This window comes from Conger conger, chromosome 13 (genome assembly GCF_963514075.1).
Source record: "Conger conger chromosome 13, fConCon1.1, whole genome shotgun sequence".
NCBI classification, from domain to species: Eukaryota; Metazoa; Chordata; class Actinopteri; order Anguilliformes; family Congridae; genus Conger; species Conger conger.
In genome coordinates, this window is record NC_083772.1 from 13,992,531 (window position 1) to 14,012,548 (window position 20,018).

Here is a 20,018-nt window from a genome sequence, read left to right on the forward strand (position 1 = left end):
CTTGTTCACCTTTGTACTCAAGCTCATTGGCTCCGTGACATTGTTTAATATTGTCCATGTCCTAAGAAAAAAAATAAAAAAATAAAAAAGATATCTGTTCTCATACTTAGCTTGTACCTATTTTTCGCATTCCTGCATTTGATGTGACGTGATGTAATGTGACCCAGTCAGGGAAATGAGATTCAGCATGGGCTTGTTGTTCTAATGGCAAGAAATGGGGAGACATGCTCACTCTCCTGCTAAAGTTGTTTCTGAATTCTACTGGGCATTCGTGTGATGCTTGGACAGACCCATGTCACTCAAAATCATGCACTGACATCACCCCCCCCACCCCTTTGTTTGTTGCCAGGTGTGGGAGTCTGTGCCGTTCTTGGTGTCCTATCAGAGTCCAGTGTTGAGTGAAGAGGAGCCAATCCCTGCCTACCCAGTCAAGCTCACCCTCACCTGGAACGGTAAGAGAGAGGGGGGGGGGGTATCCATGGTTACGGGTTAGCCCTGATTCTCATTTCTGGGGATTGGTGGCTCTGAGCTGCAGGGCTGTGGGTGAGCCTCCACCCCCCTTCCTTTTCCTGTGTGTGGCTTTGCGGATGTGGTCTCTTGTTTATTCGGGCCTGCGGTTGTTCTGTGTGTGTAACTGTCGTGTATGTGTGTGTGTGTGTGTGTGTGTGTGTGTGTGTACGTACATGTATGCGTATGCGTATGTGTATATGTATGTGTGGTTTGTGAATATGTGTATACAGTATGTGTGCGTGTCTGTGTATATGTGTGCGCATGTCTGTGTCTGTGTGTATGTGTGTGTCTGTGTGTGTGCATGCGTGCGTATCTGTGTGAGATGGGGAGAGTCAGAGAGGGGCGGGGACTTCCCTCTCAGCCAGCCTTCCTCAGCGATCTCTCCTTTTTAGGCAATGTTTCTGATTCTAGAGCCTCCGTGTCAGTGTACTTCTCTCCCTCTCTCTCTCTCTCTCTCTCTCTCTCACTCTCTCTCTCTCCCTCCCTCTCTCTCTCTCCTTCCCCCTCCCTCTCTCTCTCTCTCTCTCTCCCTCCCCCTCCTCTCTCTCTCTCCCCCTCTCTCCCTCGCCCCCCCCCCCCTTTTCCCCTCTCTCTCTCTCCTCTCTGAACCCAAGAGTTCAGCTGCTCTTCTAGAATGCTCTTCTGTTTCGGTCACGCTGAATAGAAACCTCTCTCTCGTGGCCCTATCTCGCTTCCTCTCTCTCTCCCCCCCCCCCCCCCCCCCCCCCGCCCCGTTCAGTCTCACAGCGCAGGTTCATGTTGAGGCCGACCCGTTGTTTTCACAGAAGCCGCACCAGTCACTCTGCGCTGACGCAACTCGGACAATGACACAATCCAGCAGGGTGCCCCCCCCCCCCCCCCCCAACTCCCTCACTCACTCCCTCCTTTCCCTTTTTAATGCTTTCTTTATCTTATTCCATTACTCTATCTCCACACCACCTGCTGTTACTGTTTAACTCCACGGTGATGGATAAAAAAAAAACCTCGGCGCCCAGAACAGTTGTCCTTTCAGCGGTGCCAGGGGCTGGGTTCCACGCAGATAACGAGGGCAGGCGTTGGGTGTGGACTGACAGGAGTTTAAAGGCAGTTTAACAGGACCGAGACACTGTCCAGTCCAAAGGCTGGGCAGTTTCACACGACCGAGACACGGTCCAATCCAAACTCTGGGCAGTTTAATACGATCAAGACATGATCCAATCAAGTCGCTGGGAAGTTTCACACAACCGAGGCACGGTCCAATCCAATCGCTGGGAAGTTTTAACAGGACCGAGACACTGCCCAATCTGCTGGCTGGGCTGTGTAACATGAGAGAGACACTGTCCAATCAGCTGGGTTTCAACTGTTGTAAATGGCCCTCGGTCACAGCGGTGGTACTTTTCCAGACCATTATAGATGGATATGAATCCAGTCTGTGCTGCTTTGCATCATGCAATTAGCCCATGAGCCCCTTTTAATGAGCCAGTACTTCATGTGAAAAAGCTTCAGGGGGCCCTGTATGTATGTGTGTGTGCACCTGCAAGGGAGGGGGGACTTTCTCATATTTTTCCCTGGAAACATAATTTAAGGATTTATGTTTACAGCCGTATCAAAACCAAGAAGTGCTCATGCTGATGCAGAACTGCCCGTGCTGTGGTCTCCCCCCCCCCCCCCATCTCCATGCTCAGTAGCGCCACCCTCTGGTCGGCCCCACACCTGCTGCCTGCTTGTGTTGAATGCATGTTTCGGGCCTCGTAGCCTTAGCACATTTGATGGATTCAAGTGTGGAACATCAGCTGCTGCTTGAAATGAATGTTCAAATTTCATTTGTATTGTGCTGTTCACAGAGGACTGTCTGGAAGACAGTAACACTGAGTATAAACTTGTTATCGGATTGATCCAGGAGCTATTTAAACTGCTATTCTAAAACCATGTTGTTCGAAATAATGTCTTTTTTAAAAGGTGGAAATGATTTTATGTTGGGATTAGGTTTATTCGCGTTTTTGGCCGTTGGTGGAAAATGGTACTGTGCAGACTAAACACAAGACGTGCCTCTGAGTCTCCCACCCATATGGAGCATGGAGCCCACGCCTTTATCAGCAGGGCTTTCTGAGTGCAGAACATAGCCCTCCTTGTTATTAGAAGTAAAAAAACGTGTGTCGAAAGGCCGATATGTATGAAATGCACTGAAACCTCCTGAAGGAATGCACCGTCCATGCCAGCCTGGGTTTAAAACACAATTCCCGAAGGTTCAGGGTTATTAATAGTGAGTGAGTGAGTGAGTGAGTGAGTGAGTGAGTGAGTGAGTGAGTGAGTGAGTGAGTGAGTGAGTGAGTGAGTGAGTGAGTGAGTGAGTGAGTGAGTGAGTGAGTGAGTGAGTGAGTGAGTGAGTGAGTGAGTGAGTGAGTGAGTGAGTGAGTGAGTGAGTGAGTGAGTGAGTGAGTGAGTGAGTGAGTGAGTGAGTGAGTGAGTGAGTGAGTGAGTGAGTGAGTGAGTGAGTGAGTGAGTGAGTGAGTGAGTGAGTGAGTGAGTGAGTGAGTGAACGAACACATAACTGTGTGTTTGCTTGCGTGTGCCTGTTTCTCCCATTGGGCTGTCAGCAGTAAGCTCTCTAAGGGTTGCCAGACCCGCCTTGTTCCCCGAGCCCGTCCCCTGGTTGCCCTGTTGGGAAACACATCCCAGCTGCTCTTCTTCTCCCACACAGACCTGAGCTCCCCAGGGTTGACTTTAACCAGCTTTCACAGTCAAGCAGAGACGGGCAAATACACCAACACACCGCTGCAGTGTGTGTCGGCTCCACCAGCATCTCAGGGATGTCTTGGAATGTGTATTCCAGATTATATTTCTGTCTCAGCCCATTTTTAGCCCATTTTCAGCCCAGTTTTAGCCCAGTTTTCAGCCCATTTTCAGCCCAGTTTTCATCCCATTTTCAGCCCAGTTTTCAGCTCAGTTTTCAGCCCAGTTTCTCACTTGAAGTGTTTGACAGTCATTTTATGAGCATTTCATTTTATTACAGACCTGTCCTGTTCCCCCGTCTCTATGTTATTTATTTGGACTTTTTCGAAGAAAACCTTAATTTTTCCAAGAATCAGCTGTGTGGCCTATGGAGAGCTTCCAGAAATAGTCTCATTTTCTGCTGCCAATGGTCATAACGGCTGAGATGGGCGTGCCCGTCGGCGGGGAGATGTGTCACTTCCTTTGCTGGAGTGAGAGAAGGATATGGTCTTCTCCATCCTCCCATCTCGCCGTCCCCCTCTCCCCCTCTCCCCCTCTCCCCTGCCCTTAGGGAAGTGTTCTTCCCTATAAGGAAATGGAGCCGCAACAACAAACACGGCTGAGGAAATGCCAGGGAATTACAGTACCCTAGAGCAGGAATTCAGGGAGAGAGAGAGGGAGAGAGAGGGAGAGAGAGGGAGAGAGAGGGGGAGAGAGTGGGAGAGGGAGGGAGACAGAGAGAGAGAAAGACAAGGCGGGAGAGAGGCAGAGAGAGAGAGAGAGAGGAGAGGGGGAAAGAGGGAGAGAGACAGAGAGAAAGGGAAAGACAAGGCGGGAGAGAGGCAGAGAGAGAGGGGGGAGTGAGAGAGGGAGGGAGAGAGAGAGGGAGAGAGACAGAGAGAGAGAGGGGGGGGAGAGAGAGGGAGAGAGACAGAGAGAAAGAGAAAGAGACAAGGCGGGAGAGAGGCAGAGAGAGAGGGGGGGGAGTGAGGGATGGAGGGGGGGGGCTCGCTGACTCAGCAGTAACGGGTCTGTTTTACTCATTGATGCACTCTGTGGTCTGCGTGAGCGTATGCGTGCGCCTAAATCTCATTCCCTGCATTCTCCATTGAACAGAACAAGTGATTCCTGTGTTCGTGTATCGAAAATGACCAAACTGTTGTTTCAACATGTTTGATAATCTCTTATATTTGTATTAACATTAGGCTGACACTATAAACTTAGATTTACATATTGGACAGGATTAAAATAATAGCTTCTCTCACATATTACAAATTGAAATGACAAACAGTTCCTTAGAAACCCTGGATGTTGAAAACCCAGGGTTGTGGAAGGTGCCGGAAGGTTATGGGTTTGCTTATTGCTTATTGCTTATTTCTGGTGAAATGTGCGGCAGACTCAAACATCCTTCCCCCCCCCCCCCCCACACACTCAGTGACGGCGGCCGAGCTGAGGCAGTCTGGAATGCAGACGCTGGAGCACGTCTCCATCACCGTGACGATGACCCACCCTCGCCGCGGCAACGTGGAGATCCTGCTGGTCTGCCCCAGCGGCATGACGTCGCTCATAGGGGCCCGGCGCATCATGGACATGTGAGTGCGCTCCAGTGCCCCGCCCGTTCAGGCCTGTGGCTGTGGTCGCGTGTGGCGGCGGTGTGCAGATACCGTGGTAGCAACGCTAGCTGGGTGACAACGTTTGGATGCGTCGTGTGGTTATACGGTTGCCTGTGTGTGTGTGTGTGTGTGTCTGTGTGTGTGTGTGTGTGTGTGTGTGTGTGTGTGTGTGTGTGTGTGCAGTTGTAACCATGGTGACAAAGTTTAGATGTACACGTAGGATACATAATGGGTGTTTAGGTATGGTGTTGGCTGAATGTGTGAGTGTAATTATGGTTCCTCCTGTTGCGGGCCCCAGGGTGTAAGTGTGCTCTATCTGTGGGGTGTAGGGCGTGTTCTGGTTGCTTTAGGGCTCCAGGGTAGCAGAGTGTGTCAGTATGTGGGGTGTAGGGTGTGTTCTGGGTGTTTGGGAGCCCCAGGGCGGCAGAGAGTGTAAGTATGTGGGGTGTAGGGTGTGTTCTGGGTGTTTGGGAGCCCCAGGGTGGCAGTGTGTGTAAGTATGTGGGGTGCAGGGCGTGTTCTGGGTGTTTGGGAGCCCCAGGGTGGCAGTGTGTGTAAGTATGTGGGGTGTAGGGTGTGTTCTGGGTGCTTTAGGGCTCCAGGGTAGCAGAGTGTGTCAGTATGTGGGGTGTAGGGTGTGTTCTGGGTGTTTGGGAGCCCCAGGGTAGCAGAGTGTGTAAGTATGTGGGGTGTAGGGTGTGTTCTGGGTGTTTGGGAGCCCCAGGGTGGCAGTGTGTGTAAGTATGCTCTGTCTAACAGGGACCCATCGGGCTACACGGACTGGACCTTCTCCACCGTGCGCTGCTGGGGAGAGAGAGCAGAGGGACAGTACAGCCTGGAGCTCACAGATTACAGTACGACTGCGTTTCCTTCTCTCCCTCTCTCCCTCTCTCTCTCTCACTCTCTCTCTCTCTCTCTCTCGCTGTCTCTCCCCCTCTCTCTCTCTCTACCCCTCTACTCCCCCCTTCCCCTCTCTCTCTGTCTCTCTCCCTCTCTCTCTCTCTGTCTCTCCCCCTCTCTCTCTGTCTCTCCCCCCCTTCTCTCTCCCCCTCTCTCTCTCTCTCTGTCTCTCTCTCCCTCTACTCCCCCCCTCTCTGCTCTCTGCTCCTCTCTCTCTCTCTCTCTCTACTGATGCTGATAATATAATCAAATATAATCATAAAATAATACATTAAGTAAATGGAATGGAAATAACCTTTACACCCCCCCCCCCCTCAGGAGATGGTCTCTTATCTGTGGGGTTCCTGAAACACTGGAAGCTGACTCTCTACGGTTCCTCCATGTCCTTTGATGAAGTCAAGCAGAGACAGCAGTAAGGGCGGACTGTCTGTGTGTGTGCGTGTGTGTGCGTGTGTGTGCGTGTGTGTGCGTGTGTGTGCGTGTGTGTGTCTGTGTGCGTGCGTGTGCGTGCGTGCACATGCGTGCGTGTGCGTGCATGTGTTTCTGTGTGCGTCTGTGTGTGTGCGTGTCTGTGTGTTTCTGTGTGTGTGTCTGCACCCCAAAACGCATCTCTCTTTATTTCTGTCCTTTCTTTGCATGTTAAGGTTTCGGTTAAACAGTATCATTGTTTGGGAAAAGATGAGTGAATAGTCTTCTTTTTTTTAGCTTCAGGTCAGTTGTACATATAGGAACAGAAGCTCCTTATGGGCTCAGTCACCTCATAGCAGGGGCCCTGTCTCTGTGGCACCACTACCATTGGCTGTTTGTGGAAAGTGGGCGGGCACAAACCACATTGGTGTGCTGTGACTGGTCAACAGGCTGGTGGAGAATGCGATGAGCGGGCAGTTCCTGGACAGCAGCTTCTCCCTGCCCTGTCCCCCAGGCCTGGACATCCCTCCCGAAATGGTCAGCCCCCTCACCTCCAATAGCCTGAAGGTCAGTGTCCCTCACACATATTCAACAACAAACCATAAATGCTAAATACAGTGCCCTCCATAACGTTTGTGGAGTACAGCGGCAAATAAGTAAATGATGAGTCTTTGTCCCAAACATTATGCAGGGCACTGTAGAATCATGGCAATGACAAAGCGTCTCCCTCGACACGCATGGAGTGTGTTGTGTATGGTGTGTGACGCATGCTGTGTCTCGGTGTCTTCCTGTGTGTCTGGTGTTGGATGTACACTGTATGATGTTGAACAGGTTTTGACATGCTTGTGAAATTGCCGTAGGTTTTTTTTATGCTGTGTCACTGTGTGTCCATGTTTTTTTCACTTGTTCTAAACTGCCTTCCCTCTTCCTGTTTTTCTCTCCCCTCAATCCTTCCCCTGCCTTCTTTTATTTCCCTCTGCTTCATTATTTCTTACCCCCTCTCTTCCTTTTCTCCCCCTCTCTTCCTTTACCCCCTCCTCTCCCCCTATACTTACCCCCTCTCCCCCTGTCCTCACCCCCTCTCCCCCTGTCCTCACCCCCTCTTCCCCTGTCCTCACCCCCTCTTCCCCTGTCCTCACCCCCTCTCCCCCTGTCCTCACCCCCTCTCCCCCTGTCCTCACCCCCTCTTCCCCTGTCCTCACCCCCTCTCCCCCTGTCCTCCCCCCTCTGCACCCTGCCCTGTGCGGCCCCAGTCCCTGCTGCTGCTGGGCTGTTTCGCGCTCTTCTGGTCTCTGTACTACACGCTGGAGGTCAGCCTGGCCACCTGGAGCTGCGGGGCCTATGCCGGGGGGCCGGAAGGCCCGGGGCGGCGTGGAGACGGGGGCCGGGCTGGAGCTGCACCCCGTGCTGGACTTGGAGGACAAAGTGCCCCTGATGGAGGGGGGAGACTGCCCCACATAGCCCCCCCCCAACTGCCCCTCTCTGCCCCGTGCTTGGTCAGGGGCCCGTATGCCGGCCCCTCTTGTGTGCGAGCCGCGTGTGACTGTGTTTATGAAGTGCCCTTCTCCGAGACCCGGGACAGTCTGTCTCAAAGCTCCCGAGGTCTACCTGGAGGAAGTTTCGGAGGTACGAAGTTGACTTGGAAAACCTTATACTGCGGCATTATAATTAGAGGGGGACTTGGGTGAGTGACTGGCCATAACTGCGAATATACAGACGCTGGCAGGCACACTCGCGCAGGCACACGCTCGCATACACGCACATATGCAAACGTGCATGAACAGGAGAGCTCAGGCGTACTGCACAAATGTGCCCACACAACACACGCATTCACACTTACAAAGTGCAGAGGTCAGACAGAGTCACAAACAGACCACTCATTAGACTCTGAATGCTTTTTTGCACTTAAGGGATCTGGCCCCCTCATCCAGGTTCTTCTACATCGTTCTTCTGTATGCCGAAGTCCAGAAGCAATGGCTCATGGGACTTGTAGTCATTTCTGTCGGTGTCCACATCGGCGTCTGAGCCTGTCTCTCTCTGCGGCCTAAAGGGCTGTACCTCGAACAACACCCCGCGCCGGACTCACGTCGGTACTAACTGCTTGCATTGTGCCCCCTCCCCCTGTAACCACACAGCGCCCCCTATGGGAAGGGCGGCACATCCTCCTCTCTCTCCTGACCCGGATATGTGATGGTTTTGCTGCATCGCGGGAGCGTTGCGGGAACGTTGCAGCAGTGTTGTGGGAATGTTATGCATTGTGTTACTGGTGATTGCTCGCAGACAGCTTCCCCAGCTCTGGGTCTGTCCATCACACAGTCTTGTCATCGGGGGTGTGTTATGATGGACGGGGCTAAAGCAGCTTTGTTTGAAGAGAGCAGTGTGTCACTCAAAAGATATATGTGTGTGTGTGTGTGTGTGTGTGTGTGTGTGTGTGTGGGGGGCAGGGGATGAATGTAGTGTGGTGATTCATGGGGTTTTCTGAGTGTGTGTGTGTGTGTGTGGCAGAGTGCATGGAAATGAGAACAAAATAGTGATTTATTTTATTAAATTAATTGTTTTTATGTTTGTAAAGTTTGCCAAGTGTATTTTAAAATGGGGATGGTACTGATGGGGGGGGGGGGGGGGGGTTTGGTGAGTGACACAGAGAGTATCCTCTCATTAGAGGTCTGCTGTGTCAGTGCTTGAAAGTGTATTTAAGAATGAGTGGGCGGGGGGACTGGTCCATCTTTACCAACATATTTGCAGCAGCATTTGCTGTTTGCGCTGTTATACCCACATTAATGGTGATTTGAAGATTTTCGTTTTTTTTATTGCAGTGGATTGATACCTTGTTTGGGCGGGTTTTTGAAACCCCGCATCTGTAGTGGGAGAAAACAGCTGGTCTGAGTGATATGAATAAAGCCTGTTAGCCCAAACGAATGTGTTTTTCTTTTCTAGAATCGGGAGCTAATCCTTGAGATTCAAGATTCAAAAGATTCAAGATTCAAGAGTTTTTTTTTGTCATATGCGCAGTTCGGTGCCAATCAGTCAGTTCAGCAGTTCAGCAGTCAGTGGGCTCAACTTGACACCGTGCCGCTATTGTGTGGATGTGCTTGCACTTCTGTTGTGCTTTCCTGTATCTTGTGACTCTATACGGTACTGCCAAAGTGGATGGGTGATCTCACTACTGACCACTGGTAGGTAGCAAGAGGGGATCTGGTGTGTTACTGTATGTTCTGGCTGTTTGTTTACCTCTCTGTGGGGAAATTTCACTGTGCTGTTCCATCTTCCACACTCACCAACAGAAAACAAAACATGCCACTTTTAAAATAAGACTGAACTTTATTTCAAAATTATTATTCAATAAGACAATGTACAAAAACTCTGCGTGGTGGGAGAGACGGTCCAAGACATTGGTCAGAGTTTTCATTGATTGTTTTTTTTCTTTTGGTTCCATTTCTTACAATATATATTTTTTTTCAATTTCTAAGCAGAGGCAGAATTGCATCTCCTCTTCCCGTTTTGAGCCTTGTCTCACACCTTCAGCTGTGTGCTTTCAGAATGGAAACTCAGCCCGTCTGATTCCAGCACTGCTGTCAGCATTGCTTTCCTACTGCTCCTCATTTTGCCCAGTGCAAATAAGCCTTTCTTTTTTGTCTGGTTTTTTTTTTTTTTTTGTGTGCATCTATAAAACATTTAGTAAACAACAAATCTTCTCCGCATCTCAAATCAAGGGCACATCAGCTCTATCCGTGGCCCCCCTCAGCAGTTCCGATGGCCTGAGCACTATTTGTAAAGGTGATTTTCATTTACTTAAAAAAAAAAAAAAAGCATAAGAATAATTGAATAGAGGATACATATCTGCTAGTTGTTTGGTTGCACATGCAGCGATTGACCGTGATTGGTTAAGACTAGCGTAAAAAGTTTACAGACTTCTGGTTTGCTTCGTACACATCGTCCCGAGCCGTATGCAAAGTCGGTCTTATTGCGGTTTTGGGTTGAAGTAGCATGTGGGTGGGTCCTAAATGCTTGGGTCTCGTTGGCGTGGGCCCGGGCCGAGTCTAGCGAGGCTGTGGGTTATAATGGACTCGTTCAGTAAGACTCGTATGGCGCTCGTCTCGGCTTCAGTGATTGGCCAAGTGAAGGAGAAAAGGGGTGGGGATAAATGAGTTTGGGGTGTGTGCGGGGGTGGAGGGGAACTGAGAGGCTCAGTTGATGATCTGCCGGGGTCGACCGTATCCCGTCATCCCTGCTTGGGACGCCCCTCTGTTAGTGCCCATCTGCAGCCCAATGACACTCTTTCCCTCCTTCAGCTGGTCGTCACTGAAGTCCCGTCGGTTCTCCTGTGCTTTCCTGAAAAGACGTACGCCGATCAATACCGACATCTATCGGACACCACGCAAAACGTGAAGCTTCGTTTAGAGTTCCCTTTCCTGAGAAGATTGTACGCCGATCAATACCGACATCTATCGGACAACACAAACGTGAAGCTTCGTTAGAATTCCCTTTCCTTAGAAGATGTAAACAAATTAATTCCAACATCTATCAGACTTGAGACAAACATGAAGCTTCATTAGAGTTTCATTTCCTAAAAAGATGTACACTGAGTATTTAAAGTGATAATATTGTATATTGAGACAAAACAGGCATATTTTTCAGTTGAACTTGCAGTTTAAAGAAAATGATGAATGGACAATATGACGTGATTATTGTGTCTTTGAGTATAGGAGAACTGCAACACTCCTATATCCCCATTCTGATTGGAGAAAAAAAAAAAAAGAACTTGCAGTTTAAAAGTATATTTGTGATAGATGACAGATTATGCTATATGCCTGTATGTAAGGTTGGAAGTTTGATCCCACTTTTAATACCAGCTTTATTTATTGAAAAACCTCCATTAATGTGCCTGCAATTAGTGCATAGTATGTCCTTATCAGATTTACAGCATCGTGTTCTTTTGCAGAAGATAAATGTATGATAAGAATATGAAAATATATCAAATGAGCAAAATGTTCTTGCATGACACCCGTTGACTGGATTTCAGAACAGTTGCCCCATAAGAAATAAATGGGCCGATTTACACACAACAAATTACTTCCTGGCACAATGAGAATGGCTTAAATTTGAAATTTATAGACCCACTATGGTTTTCAGCTGTGGAGTGCCGTTCAGTCATTGGATCCAGTGTAGTGTATGTTTGTGGAACGAAGGAGAAAATGGACGCCCTGCACTGCGCACTCACTTGTGGAACCAGTTGGGGTCGCCCTGGTAATTGCCGTCTTCCTTGGTAACCGCCAAGCTGCCGAGAGCCATCAGGGTTCTCTGCACCGCGGCTAGGTCCTTCCCTGTTAGCGGCACGAGAGACGGAGAGGGGGGGGGGTTATTAATCCGGTCGTCTCTTTGAGGACCGCCCTGTTCTTGAGCCGAGCTGCCGTGCCAGCTGACTCCCACAAAACCCCGCACAAAACCCCACCCACCTTCCCAGAGGTCCACCGTCTGGAACATGTCTGTTTTGGTGACGCCATAGCGCTCAGCTGCATTCAGGAACTGTGAGACCTGCTCCATCTGCTTGAAGGCCATCCCTGAGGTCTGGATCTTCTTAATGGGCTTGTCCCCAGTGTACAGGCTGTTGATCAGCTCACTCAAGATCTGCGGACCACAAGGATATTTACTGTGAAGGGATTTACCAATGTGAGAGAGGAATACTGAGCCCTACCAATGAGAGAGGAATGCTGAGCCTTACCAGTGAGTGAGAAGAATACTGAGCCTTACGAATGAGAGAGGAATACTGAGCTCTACCAATGAGTGAGAAGAATACTGAGGCTTACCAATGAGAGAGAGGAATACTCACAGGTAGAAGGGAAAAGAATCCTAGTAAAAATCTTTGATAAGTCATTGCACTTATATGGTCCTGTTCGACTATACGTGGAAACCCACTTCTCTCTTTAAGACACATAAAGTGAATTAGGAAGGACCTACAGATGGATGAATTAGGCCTCAAACAGGGCGTGATGGCGGCGGCGTGTTGATTTTCACGGGGACACTCACGCAGCCGTCCTTGAGCCAGGCCTGGAAGCCGAGCTTCCCCGCCTCGGGCCGGCCCACTCCGGACCCGCACTGCGCCACGATCCACTCCACCAGCCGCTCCTCCAGCTCCGGGTCGTACTTCTTGTCGATCTTGCTCTGCACCTCACGGCTCAGGCCGTAGGCGGGACCCTTGTTGGCCATACCTGGAGCTCCCTGGGTGGGGGGAGGGAGAGGCCACGGAGGAGAGACGGGGCGGCCGAGAAATATTCAGGAAAGGGAGAGGCAAGACATGAGAAAAGTTAGAACTTGTTTCACTGCTCCTGAACGGGGACACTACGTTGGGTTCGGCCGTGTAAACCGCAGCATTTACTGCACGTGCAAGAATATCCCCCTGAAGAGTTTTGGTGTCAGGTTTTCTTCATACAAGTTGAGGTTTGAGTTACATGATCGAACCCAATGGTAGCATGATGTCACTGCACAAACGGTGCCTATAGGGCTGGGCAGGGCGGCGGTCACTCTGGTGACCATGGCAACTGGGGTGAGGTTGAACAGCATTGCTTTCCTCCCTGCCAACACACACACACACACACACACACACACTGTTGCTGGCCACGTACACCAGCCCAGCCAACTGATGTGTGTGTGTGTGTGTGTATGTGTGTGTATGTGCACACACGCTCACACAAGGACTTGAGGCCAGGAGGCGTGAACCAGGTGCACTGGCTCAGCACTGTCACACACAGAACAATGTGTTTTATCGGCACAGGCAGTGATAAGTAGTCAAACTCCATTTTGGCTCATGGCCACAGAGTATGTGCAGGAGATCATTGACTACTGGTGGCTAAATATCCTGGATACTGGATAACAAGTGTGAAAACCATTCCTCAACCCCCAAAATGCTCAGTTATAAGCATAATTATATTCTTTTGAGCATAATGGCATGCATAAAACATTTTGGATCCTCAGGTCTGTCTATCCTTAATGCCGTTTCACCCTGACTTACCTGATAGGAGAACCTGGATCCATTTTGCATGGAAGTCCTCCTATCTCACGCATTACGTGGGGAGTGCATGTTAATGGTACTTTCACCACAGGTGGCTCTCTGGCCTGACATTCACACTGGAGAGCCTTTGTCGCTGCAAGTAACACGTGAAAGCCTCTGGTGGAACAGCTCAGTGTTTGAAGCAGACGCATGCGCACACATGCGCACGGGAGACAAACGACACAGACACACACGGCCGTGTGTTACGGCATGCTTGTAACAACACACATACTGAATGAATGAATGATTGAATGAATGCGTGTGATTGTGCAACGGTATGCACCAGCCCCGGGAACCAGGAGTTTGGAGAACAAATTCTGCTGAACTGGCCAGAAGTCTCCGGAATGCTCATCAGTTTTGGCCGTATTTTTATTTTGTCTCGCTTTATTTTTTTGTTGAACCAAAATATTCATGAGCAGAACCAAAACTGTTGAGCAGCCAGAGCACTGCTCTCACAGATGCGCACGCACGCGCCACCACCCTTGCCAACCAACGGGGGAATGCGAAGGCGCGCTCAGTCAGCCATTGCAAAGCATACACGCTCAGGAGCACCATCACCTGTGCTGCCATCTTGATGTCAGGACACAACGACTTTCTGGGCCTGGAAGGTCAGAGGTCAAAGGTTACATGGAAACCTGGCGTGCACAATGCGTGTTGTGTCAATGCCTATGTTGGGTATTGGGTATATGTCAATATATATGCCTTTGCTATGCCGTTGCTTTTTCTCAGGTTCTCCCTTGGTCCTTGGTCCTAGCCTCTGTTATGGGTGGTCATGGAAACTGATTGTGCTCTGTCCTCCCCACCCACCTCCACCCCCCCCCCCCCCCCCCACACACACACCTCCCCAACTGCATCCTGTTTACCATGTCACAGCTGCTTTTCTCCTTCCTCTTTCTGCCTGCTTCATGTGACACTTGCATCCTCTCTCACAGGCCGGGGGGGAAATGGTGAACGGCAAGCATCTCCAAGGACAACAGGCCAGCTCCATTTTAGGCTTTCAGAGCCGGGAGCGCTCTGGGTACGGTTCCAGTTCCAATGGAACTTTTCCGTCAAAAATCCTGCAAGGCTGAGGCTTTCCAAACCCAACAACCAACAGAGTAAATTTGAGCCGTCTCTCTTGGTATCAGTCGGCCCCTGTCCATTTAGTCTTGGGCAGAGTTGGTTTCCACAGAAACCGCCAAACAGCCCACATCAACATCCTGTTCAGCGGGAGATAAAGTGTGTGTTCAGCTCGCCGACGCCGGAGAGTTTTGCGTTCAGGCGTTCGGGCCCCTCGCATATTGGAGGCCGTTGTGCATTTTACTGCGCTGAGCAATGTAGAGGCAAGAGGCCTGCAGCCAATTCACATTCGACACATCCTTCCTAATCTTCAAATAAACATATCTGGGAAGGCGCAAACCGCTAACTGAGGAGCGCCGAGCCCGCCAGACGGCCTTCGTGCTCTTCGCAGGAGGTGCTCTTCCGCTGCGTGTCTTGGCCACGGCCTCGGTGGTCCAAACTGAAACCAGACCGGGCTGGCAGTCCAGTGAACAGGGATTTGCTAACCCCCCCCCCGCCAGATCACAAGAGAAGATTGTTTATCGAGCGCTCCTTCACTCGAGAAAACCGCCGGCCTCTCTTGTATATGGAGACATTATCGGAAAAGCAGGAATGTGTTTTGATTCGCAGATGAGCTGAATCACTGCTAAAAGCTCAGCGGGCTGCATAGTGTGTGCAGAGCAAACACGGCGGGGGGGGGACACACCTTGCGAAAACGAGAGCGTACATTAAGGGCATGACCTCGCCGATCTCCTCTGTCCCAGCGTTTCCGCTGAGTGCCCTGTCCCTGCGTGGCCTCTGCGGACGGCCCTGTTTGCAGGGTATCCCAGCTCTCTGCTGTTTGCTTGATCAAACACGTCCTATTGTTGTGAGTGGTCTCCACCCTGCCACAGTCCATTACCTCTCCCCCCTCTCTCTCTCTCTCTCTCTCTCCCCCTCTCGTTCTCTCTCTTCCTCTCTCCCTCTCTCTCTCTCAATGTCAATGCCAGTAAAGCAGGCCATCATGAGGCTGAAAAAAATCTGAATAAAGTGATTTGAAACATAGCCAAAACACTGGGTGTGTCGAATCGAACTGTTTGGTACACTGTTGAGAACATTGTTGGTGACCTCAGTAATGGTAATAGCACTGGTAGCCCACAGAAGGCCCAATCTAGTGGATGACTGACGAATACAGTACTTTCAATTGCGAAGAAAAAAAAACCCCCACACAATTGTCAAAGAAGATCAAGGATACTCTCCTGGTTGCAGGCATAGATGTTTCTGCACCAGCTTCCCCTCTTGCTGTCTGTCGTAACTTTAAACTCACTCTCGTCTTCATAGCTCTCTGCTGTCTCATCTGAGGAGAATTGCACAACCTCTCCCACCATCCCCCTCCTCTGTTTGGGCAGGGTGAGGCAGCAGGATCCTGTTATTCTCCCTTCCCCTCCGCTTCCTCCCCACCCCCTTCTCCCTCCTCCCTCCCCCCTCCCTAAAATCCAGCTGCCAACCTCTGGCTCGCAATGGTTTTATTTGGCTTACATTTTTTCTTTACAAGTTAAAATCCCTTTCTTTAAAAAAAAACAAAAAAAAAACACATTCAATGTATTATACCAAACTTTGCATTTAAACAATAGAGTGACTTCTACCAAGCCCCCAGCCCTGTTGAGCTTCCCCGGTATAACGTCCCCTCAGCAGTTTGGCTTTGGAGCCGTGGTGGAGGTTTAGCCTTTCCCTGTCTGATCAGCACTTCTCTAGCTGGGACGGCTGCCCCCGAGGCTCCTCTACGGGAACCCGTTTGAGCACTCTGTCTGCTCCGGGGCCGCAGTGCCGCTGCACCTCTTTGATCTGTGCAGGGCACTTTACAACGGCCAGGGCAGAGCTACCGCTTGGCACGAGCGAGCCCCGGGGGCATTGTGGGTAATTATATGTCTCTGAGGTAGCCATGTTGGGTTTGGCGGAGTCCCAGTCTGGTATTTCCTTACAGGCACAGCTGCTGGTCACATCTCCCCCTTTGTCTGTAAACTGCTCCAGGGTACCAGAGCATCAGCCGGCCAGAGGGACCAGGCTCCGTCTACATACCTGTCTGTTGACCTTTGACACTGTAGTAGGCCTGCTATTCGGCAAACTGCTTTTTGCTTGTATCATGTACCTGTGTGAATGCCAGTATATCTGTGGAAGTTTATGGAAGTTTAATTTCACCCGGGCACTTTAGTGCACTGGTATGTCTTTGGATACTTAAAAGTGCTTAGTTGTTACTGGCACATTCATTTTGTGAATTGCTAGCCATTGTACACGAGGTAGGATCACTTGTCAGCCATTTTGATTTGCGGTGCGCTCATACATGTGCTCATGTTGTACATTTACACCTGTGTGCGCTCAGCTGAATCTGCGGTAGGTACGTGGATATGGCAGCACCATTGTGTATGACCTAAGCCATGTTGTTGTATCGTTTCTGTGTTGCATTTCTTAAGGATGTCTTAGTGGATTTCCAGTCGAAGTATGTCCTTGGAGATTTCAAATGGCTCTTTCATCTTTTCAGCACAAGCTTAATGTGTTTCTAAAATTTGCTCCAGTATCATGCTGACTTACTGCCCAGCGAAATGGGTGGCTCCCTCTGAGACCGTTACAGGCTGGAGTGCTGATGGACTGGATGCCTGCTTGTCATGTTCTACAGTAGCTCATGACTGAAACTGTGTCAAATCGTGTAATCCTTTCCACTGTGTGATCTCACCCAAATGGAACTTTGGGAATGGATTGTTTCTTTATCGTCCTCTGCTAATGCTCAGTGCTAATGGCACTGCTGTTTCGAACTGCTGCTATGGCAACCAAGTTAACGGACAAGTTTTAATGCTACTGGTTCAGGTTCGCATATAGATTATGTACACACATATACACACACACACACACTTACAGACACACGCAAACACACACATACAGACCGATTAACTCCTCTGCTTAATCTTTTTTTAAATATATATGATGAATAAATAGAGTTTAATGGAGTGGGTATGTTCAACTGAGCCCAGGAATAGAGTATCTTTCTCTTTCATTGACATTGCAGTAATTATCCAAATACACTCCATAAATGTTAAACCCAGAGTCTATGTGTGGGTTTGTGAAATTATCTGTACTCACAAAAAGCATTTGTTTAATATTTTAATGAAATATTACATATTCGGAAACATAATGAATATAAAATCTGTGGTACGCATGTGAGATAGCAGTTAGCAAATCATCATGTCATCATTTGTGTAAATTAATTACAAATATTGGTCATGCACACACACATAGAGAATACATGTGGGCATGGGCGAGTGTGTGTGTGTGTGTGTGTGTCTGTAATGTGACAGTCTTTGGTAGAGGAGGGTAGGTAGCCTGCCTTCAAGAGTGGGTCTCAGTGTACTCATAAATTCCAATTAGAGACCATTTATGGCAGCAATTTCCAAGTGGGAGCCTAGGAATGCATCGGCAGTCAGTGATCGCAAAATGTGCTCAGCACACACACCTCCTACCTCTCCTCCTCTCTCCGTTACCCCAGCCATGGGCCACCCACGCTAACCTCCTAAAAGGGAAGGGAACTAGGCCTGTTCCATTACCGCTTGGCATCGTCCACCTTCCCTCAGAGCTCAGGAGGAGCATCGTCTGCACCACTTACGTCAGACAGACCGTCTCACACACACACACACACACACACACACATGCCTGCAGACAGACTGTCTGCCCTACGACACACACACACACACACACACGGACATACCTTACTATCTTGTTAAGTATAGGGGATGTATGTTAGTGTATGTAATTGTACATTTGCACACACATACCAGCATGCGCAGTTTGACAGATATAATCATTAGGCAGACACGCAAACAAAAGAGGTGAGCCAGTAATTGTAACCCCTTAACACAGACACACAGACACAATAACTCCACACAGACAAAAGGAAATATGGCCTCCCACCCATCCCTGTAAGACCTTCTGAAGCAATCTTACGAAACAGGGACCTACTGACGGACCAGAAAGAAAGCTGAACATAGAAGCCCTAAAAATACACAGAGCGGATAAAAACCATCGGACGGAGAGAAAAGTCACTAATGATTCTGTTTTCATAGTCTGTCATTCTGTCATCTCCTAGCAATTAGTTCGGCCCCGTTACAATGAGGGAACAGACTTCAGCTATGTTCTGTTCAGGCGCCCAGCTCTATGAACTTCGACAAAACCTCAGACAGTAGTCTCGAAAAAAACCCGCAAGCCCAAGGATTGAGAAGAAAGGCACCTACTTGTTGAGAAAGTTGAGGGTGAAGTTTCTTCTTCAGTGCGCTGCTGACTCGGGGAGTGTGAGGGTGTGTGTGTGTGTGAGCGGGAGCGTGTGTTCCTGTACTCCTTCCTCGTGTTCTGACCGAGTGCAGAGTCCTCCCAGTAGGAGTGTCGGTTTAAAAAGATCAGCCAAACAGAAACATGACTTCACCGCCGTGGGCCTGTCTGGCCAGAACAAGGGAGAGAAGAAAAGAGAGTGAGCGAGGAGGAGAGGAAACCGCAACCTTAAAAGGGCATGGCCTTTTTTCTCAATCCTTCGCTTCGGCTTTCTCTCTCTCTCTCCCTCCCTCCTTCTCTCTTTTTTTCTGTCCCTTCCCCTGTCCCTCCCTCTACATAGTCCTTCGTCTCTTTCCCCCCCCAGTTTAAAAGTGCCTCCTTATTTGGGAAAGCAATGACGGGGGAGGGAACAGGCAGCCGCAGGGCTCTGTTTGGTCAACTTGATGAATTCTCTGAATACTTCGCTGCACCACACTGCCTGCAGGAGTGAGGGAGGGAAGGTGGTGGTTCTGGGTGGGGGCTGAGGCGGAGATGGTGAATGAATGTGAGAAAAGGGGGGGGGGGGTAATTAGGAGAGCATTATAAAACTGAGACATTACTAATTAAGAGTCTTTTAATAGTAATGTGTTGCTTATTTGCTAAATGATTGCTGTACTGGGTAAATGAATGTGCCTGTTACCGCTGATCTTATAGGCAGAGCCCTTATTCAGAGTATGAGAGAGAGAAAAGGAAAAGGGGGGTGGCAGGTTAAGAAAGATGAATGAGGAAAAAGCATAGGGATTGAGACGACAGGCCTTTTATGTCTGTGCTCCAAAAACCTGTGTGTGTGTGTGTGTGCGTGCATGTGTGTGTGTGCGTGTGTGTGTGTGTGTGCGTGTATAGTATGGCATGTGACCGTTTGAAATTCCTTTCTGACTGCTAGCATATACACACAGCGCAATTCCATATTTGTGAGGATTGGCTTTGGCACAGTCTTACCCTGCCATGAACATCTCACTCTCTCCGTCTCTTCCTCTCCTCTGGCCCCGCCCCCACTGGCCCGCTGCATTCTGAACGCTCGTCAGCTTGGTGTCATCCTCGTGCACATCTGTCTGTCTGCTTTTATCACGGCACATTCACGCCAGCTCACCTTCGAGAATCCTACACCTTTTCCTGGTGCTGGATGCTGTAAAAATGACCTCACACCCCAGCCCCCGATCTTTGCACATGCTCAGTGACGTCACAGTCTGAGCCCTCTGGCTGATCAGTGAGAAGATGCAGCAGGTCTGCTGTGCTTTGACAGGCTCCCTGTTTTTATGGGCTTCATCAGTGCGTACAACACCCAGGGGTTCCTCGTAATACTGCCAATCAGTGGGCGTGTTCTTACCTGACACACGCACCGAGAGGACAGCTTAAGAAGTGACTACCCTGTGACTCCACACACTGCTATCAGCACAGATACTCTGTGTTAATGACTGTCTGGTTATAGTCTGGCTTTGGCTCTTTAAAAGATTTTTTAAAAATACTTGACATTATGA

At 49.6% G+C, this 20,018-nt stretch overlaps 2 protein-coding genes and 1 non-coding gene across 4 annotated transcripts in view; 2 read left to right on the top strand and 1 right to left on the bottom strand.

Moving 5' to 3' along the window:
* pcsk7 (proprotein convertase subtilisin/kexin type 7) overlaps positions 1 to 7,713 on the top strand; it is a 28,952-nt gene extending 21,239 nt beyond the window's left edge. The window contains 7 exon segments of the mRNA XM_061218373.1: positions 350 to 452; positions 4,637 to 4,793; positions 5,574 to 5,668; positions 6,033 to 6,126; positions 6,572 to 6,689; positions 7,376 to 7,452; positions 7,454 to 7,713. Coding sequence (XP_061074357.1) covers positions 350 to 452; positions 4,637 to 4,793; positions 5,574 to 5,668; positions 6,033 to 6,126; positions 6,572 to 6,689; positions 7,376 to 7,452; positions 7,454 to 7,583 — 774 coding nt within the window. The 3' untranslated portion in view covers positions 7,584 to 7,713.
* A 1,710-nt stretch (positions 7,714 to 9,423) lies between these two features.
* tagln (transgelin) lies at positions 9,424 to 18,689 on the bottom strand. 2 transcript variants are annotated; one of them, XM_061217862.1, is made up of 6 exons: positions 18,468 to 18,689; positions 13,729 to 13,771; positions 12,150 to 12,341; positions 11,579 to 11,750; positions 11,344 to 11,446; positions 9,424 to 10,454 (listed from the first exon to the last, which is right to left on the bottom strand). In XM_061217862.1, the coding sequence occupies exons 2-6, from the start codon at positions 13,738 to 13,740 to the stop codon at positions 10,310 to 10,312; spliced, it is 624 nt and encodes a 207-aa protein (XP_061073846.1). In that variant the 5' UTR covers positions 13,741 to 13,771; positions 18,468 to 18,689; the 3' UTR covers positions 9,424 to 10,309. The 2 variants fall into 2 exon arrangements, with proteins under 2 accessions (XP_061073846.1, XP_061073847.1); XM_061217863.1 differs by lacking the exon at positions 13,729 to 13,771 and having other exon boundaries at positions 18,468 to 18,687.
* Positions 10,754 to 10,862, top strand: LOC133108775 (U8 small nucleolar RNA). The gene has a single exon (XR_009704705.1). It is a non-coding gene; the product is annotated as a U8 small nucleolar RNA (small nucleolar RNA).
* Positions 18,690 to 20,018: the final 1,329 nt, after the last annotated feature.

What these genes read in the sequence shown, in the direction of transcription:
- tagln (XM_061217862.1), bottom strand. An exon ending in CCTGGCTCAAGGACGGCTGC is followed by an intron (nt 11,751 to 12,149) that starts GTGAGTGTCCCC and finishes TGTGGTCCGCAG; the next exon opens with ATCTTGAGTGAGCTGATCAA. An exon ending in GACGGTGGACCTCTGGGAAG is followed by an intron (nt 11,447 to 11,578) that starts GTGGGTGGGGTT and finishes TGCCGCTAACAG; the next exon opens with GGAAGGACCTAGCCGCGGTG.